Raw genomic sequence first — 25,185 nt, forward strand, 5'->3', positions numbered from 1 at the left:
ATACAACCTGTGGCATTTTTTGTCTGGCTTCTTTCACTTAGTATAATATTTTCAGGTTCATCCATGTTGTAGTATTTATCAGTACTTCATTCCTTTTTATGGCTGAATTTGTATCATTAAATGGAAATATGACATTTTGTTTATCCACTCATCATTTGATGAAAATTTTGAGTTTTTGTCTACTTTTGGGGTATTAGGAATAATGCTGCTATGAACATGCATTTTATAAGTTTTTGTGTGAACGTATGTTTTCACTTGTCTTGGAGTGAAATTGCTATGTAATAAGGTAACTATGTTTACTTTTTTGGGAAACTGCTCAGCTGTTTTCCAGGGTGGCTGTATTTTCACATTTCCCTTAGTAATGTATGAGTGTTCTCATTTCCATATCTTGTCAGCACTTGTTTTTGTCTGTCTTTTTTATTACAACCATCGTAGTGGATATGAGATGGTATCTTATTATAATTTTATTTGCATTTTCCCTAATGACTAATGGTGTCAAGTGGCTTTTCATATGCTTGTTGGCCATTTGTATATTTTTTGTGGAGTAATGTCTAATCAAATCCTTTACGCATTTAAAAATTGGGTTATTTGACTTTTTTACTGAATTGTAAGAATTCTTTATATATTCTGTAAGTTAGAACCTTATCAGATACATGATTTGCAAATAGTTCCTTCCATTCTGTGGGTTGTCTTCACTTTCTTGGTAGTGTTCTTTGAAACACAAAGGTTTTAAATTTTGATGAAGTCCAATTTATGTTTTCTTTGGTTGCTTGTGCTTTTATTATGTCTAAGAAACCATTGGATGGAATTGGAAGAGATTATGCTAAGTGAAATAAGTCAAGCAGAGAAAGACAATTATCATATGGTTTCACTTATTTGTGGAACATAAGGAATAGCAGGGAGGACATTAGGAGAAGGAAGGGAAAAATGAAGAGGGGGAAGACGGGGGAGACGAACCATGAGAGACTATGGACTCCGGGAAACAAGCTGAGGGTTTCAGAGGGGCGGGGGTGGGGGGATGGGTTAGCCCGGTGATAGGTATTAAGGAGGGCACATATTGCATGGAGCACTGGGTGTTATACACAATGAATCATGGAACACTACATCAAAAACTAAGGATGTACTGTATGGTGACTAATGTAGCATAATTTAAAAAAAGAAAGAAAGAAAGAAACCATTGGCTAATCCATAGCCATAAAGATTTATTCCTGTATTTTCTTCTAAGATATTTGTAGTTTTAACTCTTACATTTAGGTCTTTAATCCACTTTGGGTTACTTTTTATATATGATATGAAGTGGAAGTGTTAATTTTTTTGAACCTTATTTTGATGGAATTTTTGGCTTAGAGTTATATAAGTAATTCATTTAGCTTTCTCTGAAGTTAACATTTTACATAAACGTAGTACAATAATCAAGACTAAGAATATAACATTGGCATGATACAATTTACTAAAAAACAGAGTTTATTGGGATTCACCGGCTTTTCTACTAATGTGCTTTATCTGTTTCAAGATCCAGTCCAGTTTCCTACATTGCATATAGGTATCATATCTCCATAGTCCTCTTCCATCTGTGGAGTTCCTCAATCTTTTCTTGTCTTTCATGACCTTGATACTTTGGAATACTGTTCATATATTTTGTAGTATGTCTTTCAATTTTGGTTTTTCTGGTATCTTGTCATGATTAGACTGAGGTTATGAGTTACTGGGAAGAATACCCCAGATATGATGTGCCCTTCTCCAGACATCATATCAGGAAGTATAGGATGTTCAAATTAAAATGTCTCATTATTGGTGATTTTAACGTTGATCACTTGGTTGAGATGATATCTGTCATGTTTATCCCCTATAAAGTTACTATTTTTCTCTTTGTAATTAGTAAGTGTTTATTTTGTTAGAAATTGAAACTGCAGTATCTTGTTTTCTAAGCTTTGCCTGCTAATTCAGCACCCATGAGTGGATCTTACCTGCAGCAATTGTTATTCTGGTGTTCTAATAGTTGTTTTTTATTTTCCTTACTCCTTCTATATTTGTAAGTTGAAATTCTTTTATGAGGAAGAGTTGTCCCTTCTCTCTCATCCATCCATCCATCTATATCAATATGGACTCAAGGATGCTTCTTATCTTATTATTTGGGTTATAAGCTAGTACTATCATTATATATTTTATTAATCAAATCATTCCAGCTTTGAGCATTGGTACCTTTTTATGTTGGCTCCTGTGTCCTTTAATCCTGCCCGCCTCCTTTTTTTGAGCACTTCCTTCCTGGCACAATAAGATTCTCCAGGCTCATCTTGTAGTTTTCCTGTCCCTGCCCTGTAATCAGCTACCTCCCCAAGAAGCCCTGATTCTTTTTATTGCAGAATGGTATTTAACAATCAGCATCTCAGTGTTAGGTGTACTCACTGCTACAGGGGTGTCATTGCTTTATTTTTCGTATTAAAAAGCCTTTTAAAAGATATTATATTATATTTACTTATCTTAAAATATTTTCCAGCCAGTTTGTAAAAATTACATGATACATAACCAGTTGAAAAATGTAAAGTTGGGTTTTTTTTGCCTGTAAACAGTTTCCATTTTCATTTGGAATGAGTGTTATTGTCTAATCTTTGAAGACATATTTTTTTTTTATATATTTTATTTTGGGGACACCTAGGTGACTCAGTTGGTTAAGCATCCAACTCTTGATCTCAGCTCAGGTCTCCATCTCAGGGTTGTGATTTCAAGCCCTGCCTTGGGCTCCATGCTGGGTATGGAGCCTACTTAAAAAAAAATTAAAAATAAATAACTAAATAATATTTTATTTTTAAGTAATCTCTGAACCCAATGTGGAGCTCAAACCTATAACCCCAAGATCAAAAGTTGCACGCCCCATCGACTGAGAGCCAGTCAGGGTTCTTATTAGGTTTGGAATTAATCCTCTTTTTAAGGTTTTGGTGATGTTTATATGTGAGTTAATGTTTATGTAGGAGATGAAAGCAGGCCTGGGATGGCCTGGGATGTAGTCTCTGCAGGGCCTGAGATGCTAGGTAGGGTTTTACAATGGAAACAGACACTGAGTGACATGGCACCCATTCACAAATAACTGGGATGCATGACAGGCATGAATTTTTCCCATGTCCAAGTGGTACTAGTAGTAAGTTAACTGGTGTTCCTAATTTTCTTTCTCCTGGGACCATAATTACTCCTACACTGAGGTGGAAATGTTAGGGTGTACAGGGGCAAGTGGCAGATAGACACAACTTTGAAGAGAATAACCTGATTTAAAACATTTTGTAATACTATTTTCTAGTAGCTATATCAATATTTTTTCTGGGGTACTTTTTTTCCTATTACATCATGATGTGAAATATTTATGCTATGTCATCATTTTTAGGCCTTACTAATGATATCAAATAAAACTTACTTTTTCTTGGCTTATTACCTGGCCACCTCTCCCTTATTTCTTATAACATGGAAGATCTTAACATAGGTAACAGAACCAGGGTGACATTAGCTGATGCTCTCTGTCCCCCTTTGATACCTCCCAGGAATGCCAGTGGCCTGGGGGACAGAGATGCCTGGACTTGAGCTGTGGAGAGAGGAAACTTCAAGCGAGAGGCGTCTCCAGGTACTGGGGCCAATCCACAGTTGATTAATGCCTGTATAGTTATCAGGAGCTAACCAACTAAACTAACATTGACTGCCCAAACTGAAATTTATACTTGTTTTTGTTTTTTGTTTTTTTTTTACAAGATAAAGTTATGTACATAGATAATCTAGTAACTGGCAATTTGTGCAGTTTGAGATACTTGGCAGCGGTTACTTTTTTTTTTTAAACTAGGGAGCTTAATTGAAGTTTTAAAATTAAGTATGATTTTTTTTTTATTTGTTGATCTTAAGTACACTGTAGACATTTTCATACCTATAGCATATACAGATACATTACTTCTTTTCGAATATCATATCTATTCCGAAATAAAACACTGGGTAGTCCTAACAAAGTACATTAAAACGAAATTCTAGAAAACTGTTTGACAGTCTAATACAATCAGAGTTTTTAAAAGGCAGACTTGATAGGTTATGTAGTTCTTACATCTTTTTAGCCTACTTAAATATATATAGCCTACATAAGCCCCTTAAATCACACACACACAACCGCACATACACACGTTATATATATTTAAGGTACTCATATATATGGGTAAAACATACCAACATTTTTTTCTATATTGTCATGCTGGTATTTTAAACCATAGGAAATTAAAGTCCAAAGGAACTACTGTGAAGTCTTTGTATAACAAAAAGTGAAATTTTATATATTTGCTTTCGAGTTTATATTTTAATTGCAGGAAAGAAAAATCTGAAGGGCACTCACATAAAACTGAGTTTAGAGTCTAAGATAAAGCTATTACTGCAGGCCACTAAATTTACCAATATGATAATTTTGGTATAATTTACGTGTAATGAGATTTTCATAAAATAGGGCTGAATAGGTTATAAGTTTCCCATTTCTGCTTTAAAGGTAACAAGGTAAAATGGTCTCATGGTGAAGCAAGGGAGATCTATGTACGCATTAAGAGGAATTACTTATTAAATATTGAGTTTTTGAACTAATTTGAGGGTTTATCCACTTATTGAAGAAATATATTTTTATTGTTTACTACGCAGTAGAGACTATTCTAGGTGTAAAGATAGAGTGGTGAACAAAACCGACCAGATTCTTGGCCTTCATGAATTGTGGAGACAGGTTAATTTACGAACAGAACGTTAATTTACCAGAACATGGGATACAAAGCAGAGTAAGTAGGTAATGGCTTTGGTGTCATTCTCTATTCCAGGAATGGTAGATGGTTTTCATGTAATGTAACAGCTCTCTAGACCCTCCTGTAGCCCTGGATTGAGAAGGATGATTCGCCACATCCTAGCTAGTTGGGAAAGAGGGCTGTGATTGCATAGTTAATGATCGCTGCTAAGGGTGGAGTAAAGAACGGTGGCTTGTGTACTTCGGGATCAGACCGGCCGAAGTTCAAGCCCTACCTCTGGCGCTTACTAAACAAGTAAACTTCGGAAGAATTATTTAACTACTGTGAACTTGTCCCCTCTTCTGTAAAGACAGGGAGAATTGACAGAATTGTTGGGAAAATTAAAAACTCCGGAAGATACTCGTTAAGTATTAGTTCTCCTCATTTTTTTCTTATCTTAGTTTTCTTATATACACAATGGGGATAGCACTACTGGCCCTGTCTATTATTGTGAGAACTAAGTGAAGTAAATGTATTATACCGCTTTAATATGGTTTATAATGTGGTATTACTATATGGTATATATTGGAAATGGAAGATTATTAGGCTCTTGGGCAGCTGGGGAATGGGAAGAACTCATGAATTCTTCCAGAAGTGGGAAGTCATGGATCCCCACATTAGCAACACAACATTAACATAATGTAGCTATTCTTTATGTGTTTTCTCCTTTTTTTGTTATCAGCCACTGACCTGCTGCTCTTAATCTCCTTTCTTCTTTACATTCCCAAGAGAGTCTGGATTGGTCCACTTGAGTACTGGTATTCTTTTGGGCAGAATTTTCACACCCAGCCACATCTAGGTGGTTGGTTCACTAGCTTGTAGAGTCACTGCCTTTGGGTCTGGTGTTTACTAGTGCTTGCTCTGACAGGAGCTGTTCTGGCCTATTCTTGCTTCCTTTGCAGGGGCTATGGGGCAGGAGCTTCCCTCAGAAGGTGGCTGTGATCACTACAGGCAATAAACTGACTGTCCTAAGAAAATGCAATGATTATTTAAAGGGATTGAGGGAATTAGGCTAGACTTTATGGTGGGAGATGGCCTTTGAGATTTCTTAAACTATGGGTTATTATTTTCTCCTTTCAGTTTTTCTTTTAATTAGTAGTTGGTGATTTGCATTACTTCCTAGAATTGATTGAAAATCATTATTTCTTGAGTAGCACCCAGCTGATAAATCAAATTCTCTTTAGAATTTAGGTTTCCAAAGGAAAAACTCAATAAGCTTTAAGTTATGAGTAATTCATTTGGTAAATTATTCTTGATAAACCAAGATTTCATGATTCTCTGAGAGGTAACTTTGACTCAGAATTTTTTTTTTTAATAATGTAAATCCTACTCAGTTCTCCTAGCTTGTCCCATGTGTCATTATTGAAGTTTGTGAACTATTTCTTAAAACTATTTGACCATAGCCAACTAGTATCAGAAGAACCTGCTAATGTTTATAATATACACTCAGTGTATTTGTCTAATGAGATTTAATTCTTTTTCTTCCAGGTAATTTATCCTCAGCATTCCAAACTTACTGATAAAGAAGTAAGTAAAAATATTGCTCCGTATGGTTTGCTATCGTATTGTTTGTTTTTATTGGTGTGTGTGTGTCAGCATATATAGCTTTTGTTTTCTTTTTCAGAAAACCAATATTTGCTATTTGTCTTTTCCAGATTCAAATTCAGGTAACTATTTTTCATGTGGTATTTTTGTTGAATTTTATACTAAGAATATTGATTATACTCTTAATATATGAAAATGGATTGAAATAGAATATTAGAATGCAAACTCAGTTTCAGCCCAGCAAGTCAGTGATTGTGATTCTTAAGTTTTATGGTGCCAGTCATGTCTTTTTGATTTTAGTTGGTTCAGCTTTTAAAATAACTGTTATGTTGTAGTGAGGTAAAACATCAAGGAGCGATAAACTGTTGCAAAAGTGAAGAGATTGAAAACCAGCAACATTGGTATGTTTGGGGATTTATAGTAAGTAGTTTACTTTTAGTTCAGGATTTAGAAGGTTACCAAGAACTCTGTAAAAGCCGTGAGTTAAACACACACACACACACACACACACACACACACACACACACAGAGCAGGGTGAATCTGATTATGAAGCATGGCCATCAATTACTTGTAATAGTTTGTGTGCATTAACGTATGCAAAGCACTTGGAATAGTGCTTAGCATATAAAAAACACCACGTCAGTGTTTGCTATTATTATTAAGCTTGGTTTTGCTGGGCTTTTTCAAACTCTCCCTTTGTGTGGTCCTAATTGTTGAAATCTCTCAGGTTATCTCTTATGTTTTACTTTCAAAACAGCTTTTCAGACTTCTAGTGACCAGAACATTCCACATCTTAGACCACACACAGTTAGAACCCTATGAAGCAAAGGCATTCCAGTTCCCTTTCCTTTTGTGGTTACTTTTAATATCCTGTTAATTTAGTTTAATTCATCTGATTTGGGAGATTTGACATTTTAATTTTCTAAAGTATTTTCTCCTTTCCTTATAGATGCTTCTAGAGTTCTTTCCTATACATTTGCAACTCAGTTTTCAGGAATTATGTAAAGAAGAAATGGTATCTTGGTTAAAAAAAAAAAAAAAGCCTTTGTGAAATCCCAGTAGGGTTTTTGTTCTAACCTGTAATTATTGGAATCTCTTAGTATGTTCGCCTATTAATGAAATAATGATAGAGAGGTCCTACAGGATCATTCCTCATTTCCTTACCAAGTCCGCACATGTAGTTCTGAACGTAGTGAGTGTTGGATTGGACTTCCAGGACTCAGGGTAAGCTGAGTTGTGTGCATTACAGGATGAGCTGATTTTATGTGATTGGAGTCACAGTGGATTACACTGCACACTCTTCTCTTTCAGATCACAGCTGGTTTTCATGGCTCTTTTTCACCTCTCCTCATGATCTTCAAGGCTAAGAAGCTAATTACATGGTGTTTGGATAGCCTTTTTTATTTTTAGTTGTGTAGTCAGTCTCTCTCTGTGTCCCTTTTTGTTAGAAGTTAGACTCAAGTGTAAATCCATGTAAATCAGAATTTATTCAGTATTTTAGGCACTTGAGTGACGTACAGATGTTTTGTAATGCCTTTCTTATAATCTGCACATCAAATAAAGTAGAGTTGGTTTTATTTAAAGTATGGTGGGTACTCAGAAATAAAATTGACAAAAGGTCTCAAAAATGGACACCTTGCCATCTTAGGAGATCAGTATTAATCTAGACAGCAATAGGCAGTTTTATATTTATTTGCGAGGGCTATTCTCAGTTATGATTATCCAGTTTGTTTCACTTACATATTTATGAAATGCATGTTGGGATTCCTTTGCCAACTTTGAAGTGGATTTAATTTTTCCCAAAATAGCTTTTATTGTTATAGAAGGAAATCGAGGTACAGTAGAGCAGTCTTTGGGAAAGAATCATAATCTAAGTTTGTTTCCATGGTGCACACTTAAAAAAAAGTAAAACAAGATTTAGACTCTGGTATACAGATGAAGAAGAATGCTTTTGGGATTCCCAGTGGATTGATTTGCCAATCCTCCACTTCCTCCACCTGCTATCCACATAGACCTTAGATCCTTTGACTTTAGAAAAAAAATTCATTTGGTTTGTTTTTAGGTTTCAATATCTTGTTCCATTTGAGTGACTTTTATCTTTGGGAGCCAAATTTTGGATTTTTTTTTTTTTTTAAGATTTTATTTATTTATTTGACAGAGATAGATAGCCAGCGAGAGAGGGAACACAGCAGGGGAGTGGGAGAGGAAGAAGCAGGCTCCCAGCGGAGGAGCCGATGTGGGACTCAATCCCGGAACGCTGGGATCACGCCCTGAGCTGAAGGCAGACGCTTAACGACTGCGCTACCAAGCGCCCCCCAAATTTTGGATTTTAAGAAACAAGTATATAGCATCTGGAAAATGCAAAGAATGCTGAATTTTGTGAAAAGGAAGTAATAAAACTTCCATAGCCGCAAATCCCTATCCACCCGGCTCCATTCTCAAATCATGGGTATGCTATGAGAACTTTCCAGTGACCAGCTGCACCTACAAGCTGTACAGACTTGGTCAGGAAGATAGTTCACCAGGTCAAAAAGGCGTTAGCCATGTTAGCCTCATCAGCTGAGGTAAATGGTTCCTGTTTTATATTTCAGAGGTCTGTCCTTTCACACACTAAAGGTTACTAAAGAAATATGAATTCCTTGTCTGGCTAGACTTGGTTCTCCATCTTGACCTCACCATTATTGGAATAGGAAAGGAGACATTACAGATTGGCAACCAGATTTTTTACATTTGCCATGCAGAAAATGATATCTAGGAGGGGCAAGGCAATCCTGATACCCTACAACCCCTCAAAAATAAATCTATATTGTTAGTATAAGCAATTGCATTTTCCTGCTCTGTTTTATTAAGTGTCTCAGAGAAATTAGTGTGTACTTCTCAGTGGAGTTTTCTTTTTTAAAAAAATATTTTAAGTTTTTAATTTTAATTCCCGTACAGTTAACATACAGCATAATATTAGTTGCAGGTGTACAATATAGTGATTCAACAATTCTGTACTTTACTCAGTGCTCGTCAATATAAGTGTACTCTTCCATCCCCATTACCTGTTTCACCCATCTCCCCACCCACCTCCACTCTGGTAACCATCTGTTTGTTCTCAATAGTTAAGAGTCTGTTTCATGATTTGTCTCTTTTTTCCCTTTGTTTTGCTTCTTAAATTCCACATATGAGTGAAATCTTATGGTACTTGTCTTTCTCTGACTTATTTCACTTAGCATTATACTCTCTAGATCCATCCATGTTGTTGCAAATGACAAGATTAAGATTCCATTCTTTTTTATTTTTTATTTTTTTTATGGCTGAGTAAGATTCCATTGTGTGTATATAAATGTGCAAGATGTGATGTGTGTGTGTGTATGTGTGTGCGTGTATACACACCACATCCTCATTATCCATTCATCTATTGATGAATATGGTTGCTTCCATATTTGGCTGTTGTAAATAATGCTGCAGTAAGCATCAGGGTGCATGTATCCTTTTGAATTTGTGTTTTTGTATTCTTTGGGTAAATGCCAGGTAGTGTGATTACTAGATTGTAGTGTAGTTCTATGTTTAACTTTTTGAGGAACCGCCATATTGTTTACCACAGTGGTTGCACCAGTTTGCATTCCTACCAACAGTGCACAAGGGTTCCTTTTTCTCCACATCCTCACCAATACTTGTTTCTTGTGTTTTTGATTTTAGCCATTCTGAGAGGTGTAAGTTGATATTTCATTATGGTTTTGATTTGCATTTCCCTGATGATGAATGATGTCGAGCATTTTTTTGTATCTGTTGGCTCTTTCTTTTAAAAAAAAAAACACTTAAATGTCTTCTAAAGGGAAAAATTGAACCATCAACATATGAATCTCTTGAACTCAAACAATGCCAGAAGTATTTTCCATTATCTCAGGTTTCATGTATTTTCCTTATTTTTAAACTACCGTAACAAGAAACTGACTTCACGTATCCTCCAGGCCCCTGTGTTTTTTTCCTTCACCACCAAAGAAATATTAATTTCTATGATTGCATTTAGGTTTATGTTCTGAGTTGCTTTTTAGAAAGTTAAACATATTATCAAGTTTCTGCTTCCTTTGTTAAGAACTTCATATGCTAAGGAAATATAAGTACTTCTTTGTATAATAGTAAGTAATAAAATCTTGAGCACATTTCATATTTAGTATAATCTTATTAGTTCTAAATATAATAATCAGAAAGAGTTTTGGTGACAAGCTACTTAATGTGTCCTTTACTTTTTAGACTATTTATGGTTTTTTGTAATTATTGCCAGACAGTTTATGTTAGGTTTACGTGTTTTAAGAGGTTTGCTAGAAATGATTAATGTTTAAAAACTTTATTAATCAAAAACTTTTTAATTTAAAATGATGAAAATAGTGCATGTATTACCTGGGGACTTCCTGAGTCTGCTATATTATGTCTTTAAAAAAAAACTTCTCATCGTGAAATATAAGACACATACGAGGTCTAGAAATAGAACATTGCCAGTGCCTTAGAAGCCCTTGCATGTCCCCTCCTAAGCACTTTTTCCCACCCCCCTCCAAATGCAACCACAATTCTGATTCTTACAGTGATAAGTGTCTTGCTTTTCTTTATACTTTTATCACCCAGCCACACATCCCTACACACTATAGTTTTGCCTGCTTAAAAAAAAAAAAAAACAACAAAAAACAACTATATAGATGGATTTGACAGTATATGTTCTTTTGTATTTGGCTTCTTTTTCTCATTATTATGTTTGTGAGTCAACATTACATGCAAACAGTGTAAAGATTTTTTTGATTAAATGGGGAAAATAGAAGTAGGGAAAATAGTAAAGAGACCTAGGAGTTAAGATGTATGTTTTGCTAATGGCTTTGCCTCTAACCAGCAAAGATAGCTTTGGACAAGTCACTTGAGCTCTCAGAATCTCCTGTTTTTTCTCTAAAACATGATAAAATGGGTTTAAACAATTCATAGGACCTTTTTAGCTCTAACATTTGTTGAATCTGGAAAAGAAATGTTACACTATGCTATTCTTAATTACTTTCGTTTTTGTTTTCATTAGGTTGTCTTGGAGATACCCAGTTTTGTTTTAGATTTCGACAATCTTCTGGGAGGAGGGTGTCACTGCATTGTCTCCTGGATCATTATGACAAGGATTTACCAGTTTACTTAAAGGTTGGAAAAGTAGTAATAGAAAAATATCCACATGAGAGGAAACTTTAGAACTCAGCTACCTGATATAGCATTCAGAAATATTTTGTGTTTGTCTTATTACTATATTATACTGCTAGATTTCCTAAGTGAGTCTATTTTATAAGGATTCAGCATGTGAAAGAAAGGGACTTTATGAAGTTACTGTTCTTTAAACACATAATGCTGTTGTGAAGTATAGAAATTGATTAGAATGTTAAGGTAATTTTCCTTCAATTTTTAATAACTCTTTGTTTAGATGTGGATTGGGGTGGTACTATACCAGTAAATATCACTCAGAGTTGAATATTCCCCACTTTATGATAGAATTATAGTTGTCTAATTTTAAATTTTTAACGATGCTTGTTTTTATTATTTATTAAAGACAATTTTAATAATTCAGATGCTTTCAGAGTGAAGGTCTCTGTTTATTCCACATTTCCGTCTCTAACTGCGTGAGGAACATTTCCATCTGGATGTCCTATCAGCACATGCAGTATGACATCCTTTGCCTAAAATCAGCATTTACAGTTAACCTCCCTCGTTCCACTAATGACAGGAACCCTCTCCTAGTTAGCAAAGATATTACCTTCAAATAGCCATCTACTTCTTTCCATGACCTTTTGGTATTGCTATTAACGTATTCTTTCAACTGTTAATAATAGCTACATTTATTGGAGCTTGTTATGTTCTGTATTAATAAGCATGTGTTATCTCATTAATCCTTCTTACAGTGTTCTGAGAGAGTTCCTTGTGCAAATGAGGGAATTGAGGGCTGTTGAGGATAAGAAATTTGCCCAAAGATATCCCATCTTTTGTGGGTTTTTTTCAATGTAATGTATTTTACACAGTGCTGCTAGCTAAAGTCTACATATATATTATATAAAAATAAATATAAAATGACTATCTGTTGCTTAATGAATAAAGAGCTAATGATAGTACTGTTTCCTCATCCTCACTTTTTGGGCCTTCCAAAATAAGACCTTTACCTCTACAATTTCCAACTTTATCTCCTTTCTATACAGGTGCCATATTTTAGCCAACCTGAACTATGTGCTTTTTCCTGAGGTAGCTTGTTATTTTTCTGTCTCTCCTTGTTTTTGCTCAGACTCCTAGCTCTCTAAACCTGGAATGTCTTTGTCTTTGTTTAAATCATATCCATCCTTCACTGCCCAATTTAAAAACAGCTGCCTCCATGAAATCTTTACTGATCCCCATAGACAGAGGTAATCTCTTCCCTCTTGGCCTCCTTGTAACACTTTGTGCTTTCTATATACCTGCCTTGAGCTTTGTTTTTATCCCTCTTTAGATTATGAGCTCCTTCAGGAACTGTATCTGAAGCATCTTTTAACTTCTTTAACACAATGCCTTGTTCAAAGTAGGTGGTCAATAAATATTTGAGCAAAGAATAACAATCCAGTTAGGAACTGGGTCAAAATTTATTTCATTAGGATACAAAAACTTCTTACGTTTTTTGGAATGTCAAATTATATTTTGATAAACACTTCAATGTTTCATTTTTATTAGGTAAAGATAGAACTGGGTATGTAAGATTCAGATTGGCATTTAACTCCTTTTTCTCTCTGTCTTGAAATTTTACATTAGGATACCTCATTTTATTAAGACTAACCCCTAACTCATACTTATAGGCACAATTAAAAAAAATATGTATATATATAGCATTGGGGGAAACATAGAATTTGATTGTTTCCTGACTTCCATCAACTAGTACAAATATGAATAAAGAACATAAGCTGAGTATATTATAGTGGGAAAAATCTGACTTCAGTACTTTAGTTATAATTATTGCCCCTTTGGGCAAGCTAGCAGGTTTATATCTGCCAGTTACTGTCATGATTATTTGTGTTGGTGGAAAAGCATAACCAGCGCTTTGTGTGTACCTCATATTTCAGTTCAGGTTTATGAAGGATCATGATGTTAATAATGAAGGATGGCAATATGTATTTTTTTTTATTTGTCACTTCTTTCATAGAAGGATCCTGCGTATTTTTATGGATATGTGTATTTCCGACAAGTTCGAGATAAAAGTCTAAAGAGAGGCTACTTCCAGAAGGTAAATTTCATATACACTAAGGAAAAATATTTTTATATTGTGGCTAGAAAAACAGAACTGTAAGGATGAATAGTCTTTAAAGTCTTTAATATTTTATCTTTAAACATATAACTTACATTTTATTTTTGTTTTTTTAGATTATAGACACCTGTCCCTAGATTTTGATTGAATTTTGCCTTTCTGCTATCTCTGTGCTAGATTCCTGGTGGTAAATTATAGATATTCTGTGAAACTATCAAAAGCCAGAAGAATCTGCTGAATTTTCACATTTCGTGATGAGGGAAAGGATAGACAGATGATTGTAATATTGTTAAAACTAGTAAAAGCCTTCAGTATCTTTTTTAAACTGCTGAGAGTCAGTATATACACTTTAGCAACATCTTAGTCATTACTGTTTCCACTCTAAATGTACAGTCATTTTATTTTCTTAAAAAAAAATTAGGGGCACCTGGCTGGCTCAGTCAGAAGAGCATGGAACTCTTGATCTTGGAGTTATTAGTTCAAGTCCTATGTTGGGTGTAGAGATTACTTACACAAACTTTTAAAAATTTTCTAACCACCATTTAAAAAAATACTGGTTCTGATTTAATCCCAGCTAACAGGGACACACCTTTACCTTTTGTAACTAAAATATGTCTTGACTACCCCTTATGATAGTGGATGGAAAAGTAAAAAGTAGTTTTCAAGAAAAATAGATTAAAAAAAAAGATTGGCATAATCCATATCCAAAGTGATCCAACTGTAAAGTCACAATTTTTTTTTTAAGATTTTATTTATTTATTTATTTATTTGAAAGAGAGAGAGAGCATGCACTGGGGGAGAAGCAGAGGGAGAAGGACTAGCAGACTCCATGCTGAGCACAGAGCCTGATGTGGAGCTCGATCACAGGACCCTGAGATCAGGACCTGAGCTGAAATCAAGAGTTGGATGCTTAACTGACAGAGCCACCCAGGTGCCCCAAGTCACAATTTCTGAGGATATGTCTATGACTATTGAAAACTAAAATACAACAGTCATAGGTCTTAGTTTGAAAAAGCATCACAATTTGCTCTTTCTGTATTAGGAAGAGTTCATCTGGCTAATTCCTGATACTGTTTTGCTAATGACAATAGTAGCGAGGCCTTGGAAATTATCCATGACATTCTTTTTCCTGGAAACAGAAAAATCTGTAACTATGCCTTTATGCTCTTAAGCTGGATGAAGGTGAAACTTTTTGCATTCTGCAACTCTAGTTTTATCTAGTTTTTCTTTTAACCATCCACTGCAAAAGCTTTATTTCAAAATCCACACTTTTTGCTGAATTTAGCTTGTTAATAATTTGATTGTGTAAGAAATGACAAGTTTAAGTTATAATCATTAGGAAAATAAAAAACCATGTTTCTTTTTTCTCTCCAGTCCTTGGTTTTGATCAGCAAACTACCTTATATTCATTTTTTTCACACTGTGCTTAAACAGATAGCACCAGAGTATTTTGAAAAGAGCGAACCTTATTTGGAAGCAGGTAAGTTAAACATTGTGTGAGTTAGATACCTTTATGAAGGAGTTTTAAAATTTTTACTGGAAATGGCTGATAAGTATAAAGTTGACTTTCTAAAAAAATTAGTCAAGAATTTTAATGGCTATATAGTAGGAGATAGATGTACAACTATTCTGCACCTTTACCTACAAACACCAAAGACCGTGTCTTTTATTATCTCTTTTTGCAATATGGATGATGTCTATTTATCAGGGTAATAATAAACAAATACAGAGTTGACAGCTTTGCTTCTCAGAGTACTATTTAAAAGGAAATCTTTATGTTACTCAGTACAGAGGCTTCTGCCAAGTGGTATGCTTTGTAGCCAATTTTAGTAGTAATAAGTGAATAGGAAAACTCCCTCTAAATCTATTATTTTGTTGCTTTAAAAAAATTTATGAACCAATTTATATCCTAGAACACAGGTATATTTTTGATAAAATGTAAGATATTTTCACACTTTTACTTTTCTTTTCCCTTTTATCTTCCACCTTCCCGGTGTATTTTTCCTGCTCTACAGAAAGTGGAGTTCTAATTTCTAATGTTTCATTTTTTACATTTTAATATTTGAACGTATAATAAGGAAATATTTTATTTTTCAGCTTGTAATGATGTTGACCGATGGCCTGCCCCAGTGCCAGGAAAGACATTACACCTGCCTATTATGGGGGTTGTAATGAAGGTAATAACCTTTTATTTCATTTGTCTCCTTTTCTAAGGAACTCTAGGAAGTTCATAGATGAGTTTTGCTTTTTAACTTCCTAGTGATGTCCAGTCCTGTTACTGCTTTCACTTAGATGTGAGAAGTTACAGAGATATCACAGTTCTTCCTGCTGCTCAGAGCCATTAGTCATACAACTCCAGGGACCACCTATCCCGTTCGTTTCATCCTGTAGAGTTTGCACAAAGGTATCATTCTTACATAATAATGTGAACGTAAATGCCACCTTCTAGACTTCTGCAACTCTGTGGCCCTCCAGAGATGGGTGGCATTGCAGAATATTTTGTAGAATTGAGTATGAATTAGTAAAAATTAAAAGAAATTAGGAGAGCCATTGGTTCTCTTTAAGGTACGGATTCCCACATGTCTTAGGTTTAAATGATCTTCATGTGCAATGACAGACCAAACATGTCCATCCCAGGGTATTGTGCTCTATTCACTTCTCCTTTCCTTTTCCATTCCTTTTCTTATCTTCTCTTTTCTTTTCTTATGAATTAACATTTTGCTCGCAGGCTTTGTATGAATGTTCCCTAAGTGCTTTTGCAATTCATTTTCAAGCTGGACTTATTTTTGGCAATGCTCTGTTTTTAGATGTACTCATTTCTGTAGGATGTGTTCTGTTTCTTCCTCTGGGAGATCTTCTAAAGTAGTACTCGTGGCTCTGTGTTGAGAGTTCTCATGGTTTCCTGTTAGATTTATCCCATAGTTTGGCAAGCTTGAGAGGGTGTGTTTGGGTGTGTGTATATTAATGAAGCAAAGATTGGAACAATAAACAGGAAACAGTATGAAGCTGATGCCCTTTTTCTGTTTTCCAGCACATTTGCTTCTCAGTGGGTTAGTGATTTCCATGTGTGTGGGAATGTGGAGACCTTGGTTCCCTTACCTTCTGCTGTGACTAAAGATAAATAAGACCGTAGTTTTTAAATCTCATGTAAAGACTTTGTTTTTATGGCTTTTTAGGCATTGCTGAGTGTACTTTTTTAGTGTTAAGAGTGTTTTTGATTCCTCATTGTAATGGGACTCAGAAATTCTATAAAGGACATTCTTTTGTAGCCAAAGTTAATTTCTTTTCTTTCTCTTTAAGGTACGGATTCCCACATGTCATGACAAGCCTGGGACAACTCAAATAGCGCAGTTAACTCAGCAGGTAGTGTGATACTGTGGTAGAATCATCCAGCATACATAGTCTCTTGAACCGAATTCTTTTTTTTTTTTTTTTAAAGATTTTGTTTATTTATTCGACAGAGATAGAGACAGCCAGCGAGAGAGGGAACACAAGCAGGGGGAGTGGGAGAAGAAGAAGCAGGCTCACAGCGGAGGAGCCTGATGTGGGGCTCGATCCCATAACGCCGGGATCACGCCCTGAGCCGAAGGCAGACGCTTAACCGCTGTGCCACCCAGGCGCCCCTTGAACCGAATTCTTAAACTAGCAAATGCAGAGTTCCTTGTCGTTTATGGTGTATTTCTGAATATTACTGAAATACCCCATTAAATACTTTTGTAATGAATTGATAATAAACTTTCTAATGTTTCTCAGATTGTTTTTCTTGTTATGTGGCAGACACTAGAGAACTCAATTTATACTGTAATTGTGAGGACTAGGGGAAAATACATAAAACCTCTTATCTTCTTAGGAGAGTAGTCAGCAGACTTTTGTTTGTAGGAAGCTCAGTCAAAAGGATTCTGTAGTTATGGTTGTCTTTCATTTCTCCCAGAGCTACATCTGTTCATGGGGGTGGGGTTGAAGTTTTTATTTGAAATGTTTTAACTGGTGTATTAGCACTCCCATTGTTTAAATTGAATTAAAATGGAAAGCAGTAGGAAAACTAATTTTGCCTGTTATATTACGGTAGTATTTCATGCAGTTGTGAATTAGTCTAACATCTGACTATGGGGTTATTGCTTTATCCAAGATATCTGTCATCCTTGACCTTCTACTACGTTAGGGTTGATGGGTAAGACCCATTTTCTTTGTGGCTGCTTCTGGAGGAAGAGAATCTTAAAAGATAGGGTGACAAAGCTTATTGATACAAGATAGATATTTAAAAAATCAATTTCTGTAAATTTTAATGACATCTTCTGTATTTTTTCTTTTTTATCTCAGGCAGACACGCATATATCTGTTATTTTACCTACTGTTCATGAGGTGGATCTTTTCAGGTAAATTTTATTAACTGCTTTTTCTGTTTTACTTTGTGATATTATTTTAAATATTATTTTAAATTTCTTTAGGAAATTAATGTTCTTAAATGTGGAAAAAACTGGAAGAAAAAAAAGGAGGGAAAAAAACTGGAAGAAAATAGTCAATATGTTTCACATATTATAAATCAGTGGTTCATCCCTGACTGTATATTATGAGCTTTGACAGGGAAATTTGGATATGGATTGGGTATTACCTGGTAGAAACAAATTATTTTTTGTTTGGTTTGGTGTGAGAATGGTATTGTAATCACGTAAGAAAATGGACTTACTTTTTAGAGATGCATTTTTAAGTATTTTGAGATGAAATGTTATGAGGCTTGTATTTTATTTTAAAATACTTTGATAAGAAGTGCCCGGCTAGCTCAGTTGGTAGAAACTAAGACTCTTAAAATACTTCAGTAAGAAAAAAATTAATGAAGTAAAAATGTAAAATATTGTTAACTCTAGATGATATATAAATGGGGGTTCTTACACTATTGTCTTTATTTTTCTGCATGTATGAAACTTTTCAAAATGCAAAATAAAAAAGAGGAGAGAAAACCTAGCACATAAAAAAAGAAAAGGAAAACGTACCAATGCCTGTGCCTTACCCAGAGCAGCTGTGTAGAAATCTCTGGACTGGTGCCCAAGTTCAGCTCCTAGGTGGTTCTGATGTGTAAACCAGCTTGAGAAACCACTGCTGTTGCCGAGCAGTTATTAAATAGTAATACATGCAATTGGGAGTCATGTGAAACTTAGAATGGGTTTTTTGGTTTGATTTTTGTGTGTGTAGAATTTTGGATATGTGTGACCTTTAAGCTGCATGGGATATTGCTTCAAAGAGTGATTTGTTTTATATGCTTGATTTGTTTTATACACTTGGCCCTAGTACAGCCCAGTAATCCCCCTTCTAGGAATTTACTCCAATAATTATGAAAGTACATATCCACACAAAGACCTGTATGCATATGTTTATAGCATCTCTATTCATAGCAGCCTAAAACTGGAAACAATGCAAATGTCCGTAAACTGGTAAATGGATAAACAAATTGTGATTCATGCATGTGCATGGAATACTACTTAGCAATTTAAAAAAAAGTGCACTATTGATACAGTCTGCAATATAGGTGACTTAGAAGCGTTATGTTTAGTGAAAAGAGCCAGATTTTAAAGGGCTACTTACTGAATGACTCCCTTTATATGATATTCTGGAAAAGGGGCAGACATCAGGTCAATAGTTGCCTGAGGGTGGGAGGGAAATCAACTACAAAGGGAATGAGGGGAAATTTTGGAGTGTTGGAAATGTTCTAGATCTTTGTTAAGTGTGAATTTTACTATATATAAATTATAAATCTTAACTTAAAAATTATAAATCTTACTTAAAAACAAATTGAGTTTCTTTTAAAAATTAGATATTGTAGCATTCTTAGAATGAAAAGGGGGAGGTCCCCCAAATAAATGAATAGTTATCACAGGAAAAATATGCTAAGAAGGATGCATACTATTTATACTTTTTTTTTTTTTTAGAGGGAAAGTACCTGCATGCAAGTGGGTGGGATGGGGCAGGGTGAGAGAGAGAATCTTTTTTTTTTTATAATAATTTTTTATTATGTTATGTTAGTCACCATACAGTACATCCTTAGTTTTTGATGTACTGTTCCATGATTCATTATTTGTATATAACACCCAGTGCACCATGCAATACGTGCCCTCCTTAATACCCATCACCAGCCTATCCCAACCCCCCACCCTCCTCCCCTCTGAAGCCCTCAGTTTGTTTCCCAGAGTCCATAGTCTCTCGTGGTTCATTCCCCCTTCTGTTTACCCCCCTTCATTTTTCCCTTCCTTCTCCTACTGATCTCCCTGCTCTTTCTTATGTTCCATAAATGAGTGAAACCATATGATAATTGTCTTTCTCTGCTTGACTTATTTCACGTAGCATAATCTCCTCCAGTCCCGTCCATGTTGCTGCAAATGTTGGGTAATTGTTCTTTCTGATGGCTGAGTAATACTCCATTGTATGTATGGACCACATCTTCTTAATCCAGTCATCTGTTGAGGGGCACTCGGCTCCTTCCACAGTTTAGCTATGTGGACAATGCTGCTATGAACATTGGGGTGCATATGGCCCTTCTCTTCACTATGTCTGTGTCTTTGGGGTAAATACCCAGTAGTGTAATTGCTGGATCATAGGGTAGCTCTATTTTTAACTTTTTAAGGGACCTCCACACTGTTTTCCAAAGTGGCTGTACCAACTTGCATTCCCACCAACAGTGTAAGAGGGATCCCCTTTCTCCACATCCTCTCCAACATTTGTTGTTTCTTGCCTTGTCCATTTTTGCCATTCTAACTGGTGTAAGGTGGTATCTCAAGGTGGTTTTGATTTGAATTTCCCTGATGGCTAATGATCTTGAACATTTTTTCCATGTGTCTGTTAGCCATTTGTATGTCTTCATTGGAAAAGTGTCTGTTCGTATCTTCTGCCCAGTTTTGATTTGATTATGTTTCTCGTGTATTGAGTTTGAGAAGTCTTTGTAAATCTTGGATACCAGTCTTTTATCTGTAGTGTCATTTGTGAATATCTTGAGAGAGAGAATCTTAAGCCAGCTCCATGAGTGTCATGGAGCCCCACATAGGGCTCAATCTCAGGACCCTGAGATCATGACCTGAGCCAAAACCAAGAGTTGATCCCTTTAACCATCTGAGCCACCCAGGCGCCCCTACTATTTATACTTTTGATACTTCGTACATTTAGAAATAAATTAAAGAATATGCGTAAGTTAATATAGAATTTGATTACTAGACATGTTTTCTTTGGAACTGCTGGGTGCAAATATAATGCTTTTCAGTTTATTATCAGTTATCTTTGCTTTTGTGGTAATTAATTATTCCTACCACTAACACTTTTTATTACCATGTGTCTTTTCTCCTGATTATGAATGACATGTTCTTGCTTTTAAAGTAGAACAAGTGAGGGCCCCCTGGATGGCTCCCGCTCAGGTCATGATCTCAGTCAGAGTCATGAGATTGAGCCCCATGTCCCGCTCCGCACTCAGCTAGGAGTCTGCTTGAGATTCTCTCTCTCCTTCTCCCTCTGCCCCTCCCCCTCACTCTCGCACGTGCTCTCTCTCTCTCTCAAATAAATAAAATCTTTAAAAAAGTAGAACAAGTGAGTTTGTTGTTTTTTTCATTCTTGTTGCTCAGGAGAAGAAACTGAAAGTCGAACAATAGTAGGCTCACACAGATAGTTCTGTGCCGAGCATTTAATATCTGACGCTCAGATGAGTGACAGCACTCTTCATTTTGTGTGTGGAGAGCTTACACTGTATGTTTTTTCATGTGAATAAAAGTTTAAATGTTTATCACTTACATTGAAGGTGATTTTTTTTTTATTTTAAAGATTTTATTTATTTATTTGACAGAGAGACAGCCAGCCAGATAGGGAACACACACAGGGGGAGTGGGATAGGAAGAAGCAGGCTCCCAGCAGAGGAGCCTGATGTGGGGCTCAATCCCATAACGCCAGGATCACGCCCTGAGCCGAAGGCAGATGCTTAACGACTGTGCTACCCAGGTGCCCCTGAAGGTGATATTTTTATACCAACAATGAGTTGAGAGCAAAGGACTGAGGCCTGGAAAGATGTTTGAAGCTGAATGCAGAAATGCAGTTGAGTGTAGAGGCTTGTCTCCCTCGTTGTACCAGGTCAAGTCTCGTTAAGCTACCATTAGTCTATGGACCCTGACTTCGGTGTCAGCTCTCTTGATCACATAGTCTTCTCATTCAGTTTTTAAGTTGGGCTTACCATTGAGGGACAGTTTTCTGTTGAAAGAAACACATTCTTTTGCCTAGAATCAAGGACGTTTTACCTGATGACACTTGCTGTTGGTTCCTCATACAGCAAGAGGCATATCAGTTACGGTCGTCATGTTCCTCCTTGCCTCCGTCTTGAGAATGAAGCCATCTTGGCTTTCTACCCCATTGGCAGAGTAGATAACAGCTATGGGTGTTTTGTTTCAAAGACTGTAAAAGTCTATTACTACATAAAATGTGTTTCTGATACTCATTGATACATGTTAGTTTCCTTTAGCTTTTAAGATTATAACAACATGCTATGTCTTCCTGGAAAAGTTTGAAACCTTTATTTACCTAGTTATTTACTTGTCTAGTTATCTATTTATATATGTATGTATTTATTTATTCATCTATTTATTTGGAGTAAGTTTCTAATTTTTTCCAGGGGATGACTTTTGAGGGGCAGCAGTGGGACTTAGCATAAAGCATGGAACTCCAAAATGGGGATATGAAAATAGTGCTAAAAATGCCCTGTAATTTCCCTACAGGCCCTCATTTTAGTAATTTTATACTGCAGTTAGTTAGATGCCTACCACCAATATTTACTAAAGTTAGAGCTGGAGATAGGGTTCCTTTCTTGAATATTGAATACTTACCTCCCCAATAAAACTACTTTTTGTAACAGATATTTCTAAAGTAATATAGGGGTTTCAGAGAATACTTTCTCTTGTAACTGTACTTGGTGTCTGTTTGTGCCCTTACTGATTATATATTACAGTACTTGTGAGAAAAAGTAATTTGCAGCTTTACTGCCTTAAGGACGCCCCACTATTAAATATATACTTACACACACTAGCCACTTTTCTGTAAATCTGTGATTGTTTCAGAAGTTTATGTACATATATATGTGTATGTGTGTATGTATGCATAATACATGTAATTATATATATAAAAATTTGAGACAATCACTAATTTACAGAAAAGTAGTAAGTATTGTACAGAAAACTTCCTTGTACCACTTGATAGTTGGATACCTGATGTCTCATCATCTCTGAATACTTTAGTGTCTGTGTCCTATAAATAAAGACACAATGCAGTCATCAAAATTGGGAAATTAACATTGATAAATTAATACCGTTTAATTCAGATGTCACCAGTTGTCACAATATTGTCTAGTTTAGAATTATCTGTTGCACTTACTTGTCATGCTTCTTCAGTCTTTCTCCTTCAATATGGAATAGATCCTCAGTCTTCCTTTCACACACTGAGCTTCTTGTGGATTACAGGACAGTTATTTTGCAGGAAATCCCCTCAGTTTAGGTGTGTTTGGGATTTACTCAAGATTAGATTTGAGCTCTGTGTCTTTGGCTGGGGGGTAGCTTGCCTTGTTACTAATGATGTTCACCTTGTGGTATTTTCCAAGCTTCTCGATGATAAACTACTCATTTTCCTTTTGTAATTAAGTATTTTGTGGGGAGGCACTTTAAAGCAATGTATATGATGTATTTATTGCTGTGTAATTAATTACCCCAATACTTTGAGGCTTGAAAGAACAAATATTCACACAGTTTCTGAGGGTTAGGAATCTAGGAACGGCTTAGGTAGATGGCTCTAGCTCTAGATCTCTTACGAAGTTACAGTCAAGATTTCAGCCAGGGTTTTAGTCAGTGGGACAAGTGGGACATGAGGGTCTTGACTAGGGCTGGAGAATCTGTTCCCTAAAAGGCTGGCTTACTTGGCTGCTGGCTGGAGGTCACAGTTCCTTGTGGCGATTAGCAGGAGGCCTCGTTTCTAGCCATGTGGACCTGTCCATAGGGCAGCTTGAATGTTTCCACAGTATTCAGAGGTGATCTGAGAGAAGGCTAAAGCCAATGTGTCTTACAACCCAACCTACAAAGTTGCACACTATCCTTATTCTGTTCATTACATGTAAGCCATTAATCTAGCCCACAGCTAAGGGGGGGAGAATTAGGCTCCATGTTTTAAAGGAAGTGTCAGAGAATTTGTAGTAATATTTTAAAACATCGTACTGTGTACATTTATGTGGACTGTTGGTTTCCTTTTTTATGCAACAGGTTATTAAAGTCCATTATTCTCATTTGATGTTTCAGTTGTCCCCAGTTTGGCCAATGAGAGTTGTCTCACTTCAAGTTGGCTTCTGTTTTTTTTTTTTTTTTTTTGACATATTCTTGTCATTCTTTAAATACTTCCTTGCCTCCTTGTATAAGATGTTCCAGGCTTATCTTTTCTTTTTTAATTAAAAAAATTGATATATAATTCACATACCACAATGTTCACTCTTTCAAAATATACAGTTCAGTGGTTTTTACTATATTCACAAAGTTGTGGATCACTACTCTCTAGTTCTAAAACATTTAATGACTTCAAAAAGTAACCCTATTCCTAGTGGCAGTTATTCCCCATTTCCTCTTTCCTCCCCAGCCCCGGGGAATCACTTATCTACTTTCTGCCTCTATAGATTTGCCTATTCTGGCCATACCATATAAATAGAATCATAAAATATGTGACTATTTGTGTCTACTTTCTTTCACTTAGCATATCATTTTCATGGTTTATACATGCGGTAGCATGAATCATTACTTCATTTTACGATGTTCCATTGTGTGGATATACCACATTTTGTTTATCCATTAATTCACTGAAGGACATTCAGATAGTTTTTAGTTTTTAGCTAGTATGTGTAATGCTACTATGAAAATTTGTATATAAGCCTTCGTATGGACATATGTTTTCAGTTCTCTTGGGTTCCAAGATTATCTTATATTTTTCCTTTCCTAGCTCTGGAATCAGCCATTTCTCCAAAAAGCCTTGACTTTTTTTTTTAGTGGAGAATAGGATTCAGAAGCCAAGATCTGGGTACTAGTTGTGCTCATTGCTATTGGGATATCATTGATTTTAGGCCTTCTCTGTGGACAGAGCTAGGGAATATATACATGTTTGTAAAGGGATGCATGCATACATACTCGTATACAATATATATACATTTTTGCATATATATTTATTTCTATATCCATATAAAAAACTATAAAGTTATACCACTACCCCCAATTCCAGTCCTACAAGACAGGGTTCATTTTAGTTTTCTCCCTTGCTATATTTGTATTTCTTTTCCCTTTCTGAGAAACTACCTCCCATTATCCTTAATTAATTAATTAATTTGATCAGTTCCTGTTAATAACCAGTCTTCATCTCTGCTTAAACCCTTTCCTCTGTGCAGATGACTTTCTTACTCCTTTTGGGCTTTGACACTCCATACCCAGCTGTCCTTCATGGATACCTTCATTAACCTTCTCAGGCTCCACTCCATGCTAGATTGACCCCCATGTGGTTACTCTCCTACCCCATTTAGGTTTCTATATTGTACATTAGGCCCTCTC

The 25,185-nt window shown here is 35.7% G+C and overlaps 1 protein-coding gene across 5 annotated transcripts in view; it reads left to right on the plus strand.

Annotated features, from left to right (window-relative positions):
- The window catches only part of DENND6A (DENN domain containing 6A), a 56,142-nt gene that overhangs the window by 8,112 nt on the left and 22,845 nt on the right, over positions 1 to 25,185 (plus strand). The window contains exons 2-10 of one of the 5 annotated variants that reach the window (XM_040628652.1): positions 3,531 to 3,610; positions 6,273 to 6,311; positions 6,409 to 6,451; positions 11,375 to 11,487; positions 13,496 to 13,576; positions 14,972 to 15,077; positions 15,695 to 15,774; positions 16,898 to 16,960; positions 17,918 to 17,973. In XM_040628652.1, coding sequence (XP_040484586.1) covers positions 3,533 to 3,610; positions 6,273 to 6,311; positions 6,409 to 6,451; positions 11,375 to 11,487; positions 13,496 to 13,576; positions 14,972 to 15,077; positions 15,695 to 15,774; positions 16,898 to 16,960; positions 17,918 to 17,973 — 659 coding nt within the window. In that variant the 5' untranslated portion in view covers positions 3,531 to 3,532. Of the gene's footprint in view, positions 1 to 2,821; positions 3,611 to 6,272; positions 6,312 to 6,408; positions 6,452 to 11,374; positions 11,488 to 13,495; positions 13,577 to 14,971; positions 15,078 to 15,694; positions 15,775 to 16,897; positions 16,961 to 17,917; positions 17,974 to 25,185 lie in introns of those variants that run through there. The other 4 variants (XM_040628653.1, XM_040628649.1, XM_040628651.1 and 1 more) reach the window with 4 other exon arrangements.

This window comes from Ursus maritimus, unplaced genomic scaffold, assembly GCF_017311325.1.
Source record: "Ursus maritimus isolate PB19 unplaced genomic scaffold, ASM1731132v1 scaffold_14, whole genome shotgun sequence".
Classification (NCBI taxonomy): domain Eukaryota; kingdom Metazoa; phylum Chordata; class Mammalia; order Carnivora; family Ursidae; genus Ursus; species Ursus maritimus.